Source organism: Lottia gigantea, assembly GCF_000327385.1.
Source record: "Lottia gigantea unplaced genomic scaffold LOTGIsca_31, whole genome shotgun sequence".
Lineage (NCBI taxonomy): Eukaryota > Metazoa > Mollusca > Gastropoda > Lottiidae > Lottia > Lottia gigantea.
Genome location: NW_008709027.1, coordinates 1208437 through 1218368, shown reverse-complemented (window position 1 = coordinate 1218368; position 9932 = coordinate 1208437). Strand labels below are relative to the sequence as shown.

Here is a 9932-nt window from a genome sequence, read left to right as displayed (position 1 = left end):
ACGTACATACGTCAGACAATTCCGTTATTAAAATCTCATCCAAAGCGTAAGACGCTTTCGGATTATTTTAATCTACAACTTACTGGCACATTTTTGTAGTAATTATCATAGTTCGTTTCGTGGTGACAGATGTGCATACTTTCAAATTAGTTTGCTGTTTCAACCGCATTTGCCGCAGATGGCATTGTGTAACAATCAATACATGACGTCATTATAATCATAGATTAGTATATTTCATAATTACTTTACACAGTAACAGTGTAGGTCTATCTAGCTTACTCACTGTACAAAGTGATAGGCCTACAGTAAATAAAAGGAAAAAAATATAATTTTATCGATTCTTGCTTCAATAGGGTTATCAAGGGAAACCTCAAATCAAAATTTTTGTCAAACAAAACTAATAGCGTGACAAGATACAGGTTTCTCTGTTTCGACAAACAGCATAATTTGGGGCACGAGAAACGTTAACTACACCGGTGGGTTTAGTTTTGCCGCATTGCCCAACTTGCTACATCGTGCCCAACTACACAAAAACGACCTGTAAAACGAAACTAAAGGTTTCTGATAAAATCCGGAATGGCCATTTGTTTCATATGAAACGAAATTTTTTTAATATGTCGTCCCGCATTGATTTTTATACGCCCACATCTCTCTTTGTGGACGTATATTGTCGGCACCCCCGTCCGTCCGTGGGTCCATCCGTCAACATTTGCTTGTAAACTCTAAAAACTAGATTTTTGGATGGAATCAAATGAAATTCGGTATGTGTATACATATTCATAACACGAAGATCAAGTTCGAATTTGAGCTATTTTCGACCGTTAGAAGCAGAGTTATTGCCCTTGCCCCAAAATCCTGAATATTTACCATTCGCCTGCCGTGGTGGATTTTTGTATTTTGTATTACGGTTCTGATTGTTTGTACTTTGTATTTATTTTATTTCAGATTTTACCATAAAACTATAGTTTCGATTTCCCTAACAGGTCCAAATCATACATAAAAAAAAAAAAGATGCGGGACAACAGATTAAAATATTTCGTTTCATGTGAAAAATGGCCATTCCGGATTTTATCAGAAACCTTTAGTTTCGTTTTACATGTCGTTTTTGTGCAGTTGGGCACGATGCGGCAATTTGGGCAATGCGGCAAAACGAACCCACCGTAACTACACGTGGAAATAGACGACATCGTTCCGACTGGATAACCTATATAAACAGAAAACGAAAATAAATGAAATTTTCTAAGGATCATTTATTATTTAAAAAAATGGAATCCCTAATCAAACATTATTCTTTACTTTACCAGACTGTTGAATACCTTAAAAATTTTGCATAATTATAATACATCAATAAAAAAACATATAAACTTTCAAACAGTATTTCGTTTTGTATATGGTTGTAGTATAAATATGATACGCTATCGGCTATAATATTGATAAAGATAACACACATACTAAGCTGATTTGCACTGAGAGAAGGTTGCAAAGTTCATTTTGGACGTGTAATAATGGCCTGCAAGTCTGAAAAGGGTAAAATTGCTATTATCGGAAGGTAATAAGGGACTTTTTGTAACTCCATTTTTAATCCGAAATAGTCTCTCTTTTAAAGATGTTTTGTACAATAGCGAATTCAGCTGCGTTAATAAAACCAAATTTTGTCAAAATCCGGCAAGAATCGTGCCTTTTAGTGTTTTAGAGCTTCAAGAACGAGCTTAATAACTCCTATGATTTTTAGTTTTTTTTTTATAGGATTCACACCAATAACTCATACTAAATATTTTTTTTGATTTTCTGATTTTCAATTGGGTTTATCCTTGGGTGATAACGAACACTCATGCCAAGTTTTGTCAACAATCCGTCAAGAATTGTGCCTTCTAGAGTGTGTGCGAGCTAAAAATTGAACGCGTTCTTAAGATCAGGGGCAGTAATTCGATTCTTCTGATTTTCGATAGGGTTCAACCTTGGGTGATAACGAACACTCACACCAAGTTTATGTTTAAATTCGTTAAGAATTGTACCTTCTAGAATGTTTACGAGCTAAAAGTTGAACGCGTTCTCAAGAACAGGGGTAGTAACTCATACTAAATATTTTTCGATTCTTCTGATTTTCAGTAGGGTTCATCTTGGCGGACTCTCACACCAAGTTTTGTCAACATCAAGAATTGTGTCTTTTAGAGTGTTTACGAGCAATTGTGGACGGACGGACGGACATGGGTGACGGCTATATACGCGTATATGTGGGCGTATAAAAATTGGATAATTTGCCCCGGTCCATTTTTTTCGTTGAATTTGCGTTTGAGTTAGATTCTTCTGAGGGCTTAACCCTCACAGACATCACAACTTGAGCCTGTTTGCTTTTCAGTGGACTTATTGGGCAAAGTTGGGCTGCGATATTTGTCGGAGCTGGCTATAATGTTACTGTTTATGATATTGATGATAAGCAAATAGAAAAGGCTTTAGCTAATATGACAAAATCATTAAAGTCATACGAAACACAAGGATGTTTAAGAGGCAATTTATCTGCAGAGGAACAATCCAAGTTGATAACTGGTAGTCATGATATAAAGGCTTGTATGGAGAATGCTATTTACGTTCAGGTAATCTTTGTAGAATATTTTTTATCTGAAAAACGCGATTTCTAAGCTATAGACTTCTAGACTTTTACGTAGGCTACTTTGAATAGCTTAATTAACTAATAAAAACAGGCACTATCAAGTCACGTCCAGAGGTCTGAATTTTCTACACGAGTTCCATTTCCTAATCAGCCTCTTAGTGTACTGAGAATAGGCCGATGACTAACAATTAGGCTACTGACGATCTGAACCGCAAAACGAAACCTGAATCCAACATATTGACTTAACATTGGTAACAGCAAATGAACATTTCACATAACAATTTTTTGAAAAGTGGTATCAAGTGTCAAAAAGAATAAGCATAGACTACTCTGACTGGCGAGTGCCATCGCTGCTCAACATGCTCAATAAAGACGACAAACAGGAAGTAAAAAAAAAAAACAGTGACTTGACCGACTAAGGGAGGTAACTTATGAAAATATTTTTAATCTAATTTTAACAGTTCAGAGAACTTACAGAAGTTAAGTTATATTTTGAAAAAAAATTTTTTTTGTTTTAAATTTTGCCAAAATGAGTCTTTGTTTGTCTGTGACTTACCTGGTGTCAAAACTATACAACAGAATCTCTCTTTAATCCAATAAATTCATGAAACAAGAAATAATTTATTAAACTAAGTAATTTTAATGATATTAAAATTTCTTACGGAATTTTGTTCATCGGTTTGGTAAATACTAATAGTATTCAAATCATTGCCTTCAGGAATGTGTACCCGAAAGTATTGAGATGAAGAAGAGCGTGTTTGGAGAATTAGACAAATATTGCACTAAAGATATGGTTATAGCAAGTTCTAGTAGTTGTATTAATTCATCACAATTTACAGAAAATTTAAATCATAAAACTAATATGTTAATAGCACATCCCGTAAGTTTCTCTTTTCCGTTCCAGATAATTTATAATGAATACGTACTTTGCTTTCTTGGTATGTCATTGAGCTTGTTTTCAGATCGGAACCTTTATGGTTACCTTGTTTTCTGATAGAAATCTTTAATCGATGTTGTCAGATCGATCTGGCAGGCTGTATTGTTTTCAAATAGGAATATGTAGGGTGACCCTATTTTCAGATCGAAATCTGTAAGGTGACCTTGATTTCTGATCGAAATCTTTAATCGATGTTGTCAGATCGATCTGGCAGGCTGTATTGTTTTCAAATAGGAATATGTAGGGTGACCCTAATTTCAGATCGAAATCTGTTAGGGGACCTTGTTTTCAGATCAAAATCTGTAAGGTTACCTTGTTTTCTGATCGAAATCTTTAATCGATGTTTTCCGATCGATCGACCTGATAGGCTGTATTGTTTTCAAATCGAAATCTGTAGGGTGACCTTGTTTTTTTTAGATCGAAGTAAGTAGGGTGACCTTGTTTGCAGGTCGAAATCTTTAAGGTGACAATGTTTTTAGATCAATATCTGGAATGTGATCATAATTTTCAGATCGAAAACAATAATCAGTATCTGGAATGTGATCATAATTTTCAGATCGATATATGTAGGGTGACCTTGTTTTCAGGTCGATATCTCTATGGTGACCTTGTTTTTAGTTCGATGGCGTTGTAACCTTGTTCTGAATAAAGTTGTTGTAATTTTTAATTAATTAATGTTCAATGTGTATTCTATTTGGTATTTTAAATATGATTATCTATATTTGATAGGTTAATCCACCATATTTTTTACCATTAGTTGAAATAATACCAGCCCCATGGACAGCCACTGAGATTACAAACAGGACCAGACAATTAATGGAAGAAATAGGACAAGCACCTATTACGTTAAAGAAAGAGGTTCCTGGATTCGCATTAAACAGAATTCAATATGCTGTTATTAATGAATGTTGGAGTCTTTATAAGGTTATTATTTTGGGTATGCTCTCATAATAATAGTAATACTATAGATTTATATATTATAAAGTCGTGGTGGAGCTTAGATATAAGCTATGAACTATAAATTAAACACTCCTGTAGAAATTTCTGAGATGTTTTGTGTCATATTTCAATAACTTAAAAATATTATTATTAACAGAATGGTGTATTGAGTGCTGAAGATATTGATAAAGTTATGTATGAAGGACTTGGTAGAAGATATGCTTTTATTGGTCCACTTGAAACTATGCATTTGAATGCAGATGGTAAGACTCCGTATCTTAGAAAATAAAGAAATTTGCAGATGGTGAAAGTAATAAACGAATGGATGCCAACGAAAACTGTTTTTTTTTCTATATTAGTTTATTTGTTCAATAAATATATAATTTCTTCTAACCAATTATTAACTCAATAAAGAAAATATCATTATCCATATTTTTAAAAGCGTACACATTAACGCATGTTATTTTAAAATAATATTATAGGTATTAAAGACTATTGTAAGAAATATGCTGAAGGAATGCAAAAGGTATCATCAACATTTACACCACCACCTATAGAATATGATGCTGCTACAGCTGATAACATACAGGAGGAACTCACTAATATAGTACCAGCAGATCAAACCCAAACTCGTAAAGAATGGAGGGATGAAAGATTAGCACAGTTAGACAAACTTAAAAGAAATAAATAATGGCAAAGAAAAGAATTTTTTAATGCACATCACAGTCCCAAAGGATTTTCTATCCCTGGTCCTCTCATCTTTTTTAAGATCCAGATTTCAGCTTACTTGGGCACCAATGATACATTATACCTAATGCATGATATCTGTAGAGAGAATAATAATATTTATAAGGTCAAACGGTATGTTCTTGTGCTGAAATTTAGCTCTTAGAGCTGGTATCTAGACGATTACATTAATTTTTTTAAAGGTCCCATATACTTTTGTGTATTGCATTACATCTTCATATTCTAGGGATTCAAACACAAAAGACATCAATGTCACAGGGATTCTGATATATCTAATGTCACATGTCACTTCCATAGGTAACTCTTTAATTCCAATTAAGTTGTTTCAGTGTCTTCTAATTCCTTTTTCAGTTTAGCTAAAGCCACTAAGCGTTTATCTCTCCATTGACGTCTGAGTGGAATTTCTGAAACCGGACAAGAATATTTTTCAAGTTCTTTCTGGATTTTATCACCCGTTTCTCCTTGCATTTTTAGTGGTGGGCCAAACGAGTTCTGTAACGCATAGATCATATCACCATAACGTTCATAATATGAATGCATACCTAAAAAAAACGTCAAGAAAAGTTAAAATACCTGGGGTTAGGCAAATGTCATTTCTATTAAATGATCCGATCCTTTAATTCTATCTTTGAAAATGGAGAAAAGCCTTGATGTTGAAAAACAGACAACAAAAAATTCGAAAGCATGTTCTTGTAAAGTTCGTCAGGGAACAATTGTTCTTTTATTTCTCTAAACAATTGAGCTTACCATCGGCATTGAGATATGCCGTTTCCAATGGCCCCATGAAAGCGTAGCGTACACCTAATCCAGAAGACATAACTTTATCTAAATCTTCAGCACTGATCACATCATCCTGAAAGAAAAAGTATTCTTTACGTTCTGTGCACCAGCAAAAAGTACAGATTTATACTTCTTGACTTTAATATATTTCTATTGACATTACTATTCAGGATACCATATTCACAATAAATGTCCCCCGCCAAACATAAGAATTGAATATTAAATTATGAAATCCTAGCTTCCAAGTAGACCCAAATGAATTCAAATTACCAATTACACAAGAAAATTCGCGTCGGAAAAGCCAACGCTAATCTATTCATTTAACAATGAATTGAATTGAAATGTATTCCTCGGGGTTTAACTATACTTGGGATTTCTTTTATTATTCTGTTGTAAAAAGATGGTAATATGTTATACTTGACACTTACATTTATAAGTCGCCATGCTTCTCCCAGAATTGAATATTGTATTCTATTCAGAGCGAAGCCATCAATCTCCTTCTTTAATATAACAGGAACCTGACCCACTTGTAGCATTAAAGACTTAGTTGTAGGTACTACATCATCATCTGTCCATGGTGCTGGAATTAGTTCCACAAGGGGAGCATAGTATGGTGGGTTTGTCTGATTATTGATAAATGAAAAATAAAATTTGACATAAAACTGTTCTGAATATCAGGGAAATAATATTGTCTGTCAAATATTTCTTACCACACGATACAATAATATTTCAAGTGAAGCTACACAATAATCAGTTCAAGATAAGGACTAAAATCGTGTTGAGGTAATTATATATAAATGAAAACTTTCTCAAATAACCACTTTCACATATCATACGCTATGTCTATAAATTACCGACTGAAGTAAAATGAGGGTTATTTGCCAGAATGCAACGAGTTTTGAAAGGAAGCAGAGGCAAAATCCTTGTACATGACATTAGCACTGAAACCACTTGGTATCCGAACGGAAATGATTATTTAACAGATCAGAATTATATAATAGAACGATTCCACATGCTAATAGTGATATCATATTCAGTTCCTGTTATTTAGATTAAAATTCCATCTATTCTTCAATTATTAAAATCAACCCTCCTTCAGTCTGAAGTGAACCGAATTACAGCCTTACATTAGAACTGTCTGGAGTGGTCAGAAAGGAAAACTAGTACCAAAAAACAAATAAATAAACTTCTCTCAAACCCTTTCTATCATCGCAGAGTAATTATTGGTTTATATTGCTTTTAAACACACGTATCTCCCACATTTCTTGTGAACATGGATTGTCATGTTTTCCTACGCATCCTTGACAATAGTACTCTGGTGGTCTCTCCAACCACTAGAATGACGTATGAGTGGATAAATAGTTGAGGTTTAATGTAAAAAGACTGTACCGGATGAACAACAAGAAAACGGTTTTTATTTTGAAGATGTTGAGATATATTGGACGGCAATAAGGAACTTGTTGAACTTGCAAAGATTGTTGTACTGTCTGCAAGTTTATCGATTTCACTCCATACTCTCTTTTTGGTTTCTAGTCTTTCAGGAACACATTCCTATAAATGAAATAACAATATCAGGCAATTACTCTTTCGCCAGAAACTTATATTAGAGAAAAATTGTGCGAATTTACTTCTTCAAACTACTCTCTACTTTCAATCCGTTTTACTTAAAATATTTATATTTTGTACTGAACATATCATTTCTCCGAACTAGGAAATATGTGTAGCTTGTAGTGACAGATTTGTTTTCTTAATTAAATTGGCTAACTCGTGAAAAACGAAATAGATTTTCAACATTATAAATGAAAAATTTCAAGATCATGTTCAAAATAACCCATGTTAGCAATCTTTAATTTCATCTACAACTCTACAACCCTCAAATTGTCTTAAGATAGACTAAAGAAGGAACTTATTCTCTCTAATTTTACTTTATTTCATTTATATGACTAATTTATCATTTTACTCCCATCTACCACGATCCATGTACAGTATTTTATAATCTAGTATCACTTCCTACTGTTCATATAATAATCTCTACACATCATTTCAATATCATGTTTCTCTATGTATATACATGTTTGTTATATGTTATTTGTAGTTAGTAAGTAGATTCCATTGAAAGATTATCTTTGATAACTAGATTTCTAATTATATTATTATGATCTTATTGTATACTCTCGTTGCAAAGTAGAGATGTTTTGGATATAAGCATGGATAATATTTGTTAATAGTTATAGCTATTAAGAGGCTAGACCATATCCAGAAAATTTCCGACTAAATGTATTGTGGTCGAATACCGAATGTGAGCTGAGGGCTATAATATCATCATGTTTAACATAGAATACCATTTCCAGGGGCGTCGTGAATTTATAGCTAATTAGTACATGTCTTTCATGCCGTCCTGTAGAATGTCTTGTGAATTAGGTTGAAAACGACACTTAGTTTATCAATAGACATGTATGGCGAGCATGTTCAAAATAATTTAGAATAATTCCCTTCGTCATTTGACAATTTGACACGACAGCCGATTTTTAATTAAGGATCCTCAGAAATAAAGTTATCTTACTTGAATGTAAAATGAGTCCTTAACACAATCTTCTAATAACGAGCAACTTGAAATTCTCTCTCGTTGTTCTTGTCGAGATAATTCTCCTCTTAATAGACCTTCTTTCTCTAGAAAATGTAGTTGTTCTTCAATATTACTCAACGCGTTTTCTACCTGGCTTTGATGAGAATCAAACAGCTTTATTTCATAACCAGAACTGGCAAACAACATGGCCCAACTCTGACCTATCAAACCACTGGAAAAAAGTTAATTTGAAATCAACAGAACTAAAAGCATAATTTATGTATTCGGCAAGTATTTGTTAAACAGCGGTAAAAATATAGCATGACAGCTTTCACAGGCTCTTGCCGTTCTGTCAACATTAATAAAATAGGGGCAATGGGTGACACGAAGAAACGAATGGTTGAGCTGTGTGCGCTGGGTTTATCTATTTAGATAGAGCGTATCAATTTCTCCTATATCTCCTATATTTGTTATTTCTACCTATTAAAGATAATCAGATAGACCTGTCTAGGTAGGACATTGCGACAATTTGTTAAGAGTTACCGCCTTTATCTTCTCGAGAGAAAAAGAGAATACGTTTTTGCCCTAAAATATGTGTCAGCATGCACCAAATCCATTCTATTTTTCAAAATTTGTTCTGGAGAAGCCTCTCAGACGTTGGGTTTGGTGCCAACTCTATTTTGTCAGTCCGCCCACTATCTGTATCCCCAATCTCAGTTAGCTGGCCACTGCATTTGGTTTTAGCAGTCATCGATTTTATTTTCAAACTTTTTTAGTTAGAAAACTTAGTTTTCCTAACATTTATTGCAATTTTATCTAGATGGTGGGATGAGATGCTACACATCTGGGTCGGCAGGGAGTTATCTCAAATGGATTAGCTAGCTGTGTCACCTCTAACACAATTTTCATAGTAGTTTTATAGAAGGCTATAGTGAATGGTCATTTGTGGGTTAACAATATAATTCTTTTCTGGCGATTCCAGAATGTCAATCTGAACAACGACGAAAGGACTTGGCATTGTAAAATGCATCAAATGGACCTCATGGGGCATTGCTTTGTTCAGAATCTGAAAAGATAAGTACGTGGTAGGGCTGCATCGATTTTTGAAGCCCTTCGATACACTAAACGATACTCATCTAGCGATACGATTTATTGCGATAATAATCGTGATTCATTTATTAGAGAAGGATAGAAACAACATAGTAAAAAATTTCAGATAATTTCCAGGCAAGGTAACATACTCCCACTGGCAGCTGTCAGAAATGATAAAACAGTATTTAGTGACTAAAGTACGACTTTTCTCATATTAAAGAAATTTTATAAGTTTGAATTCAATGATATATATATTTACT

The 9932-nt window shown here is 33.7% G+C and overlaps 2 protein-coding genes across 2 annotated transcripts; one reads left to right on the top strand and one right to left on the bottom strand.

The window, feature by feature from the left end:
- The first annotated feature begins 1480 nt into the window (after window positions 1–1480).
- Window positions 1481–5582, top strand: LOTGIDRAFT_189928 (hypothetical protein). Its single transcript, XM_009057753.1, has 6 exons — window positions 1481–1549; window positions 2360–2594; window positions 3330–3491; window positions 4278–4472; window positions 4645–4750; window positions 4970–5582. Exons 1-6 carry the CDS (start codon window positions 1506–1508, stop codon window positions 5176–5178), a joined length of 951 nt encoding a protein of 316 aa, XP_009056001.1. The 5' UTR covers window positions 1481–1505; the 3' UTR covers window positions 5179–5582.
- On the bottom strand, window positions 5571–8823 carry LOTGIDRAFT_95422 (hypothetical protein; the record flags this gene model as incomplete). Its single annotated transcript, XM_009057752.1, has 5 exons — window positions 5571–5776; window positions 5982–6087; window positions 6443–6637; window positions 7404–7565; window positions 8578–8823. Coding segments are annotated over 5 exons (915 nt in total), but the record flags the coding sequence as incomplete, so codon positions are not given.
- Window positions 8824–9932: the final 1109 nt, after the last annotated feature.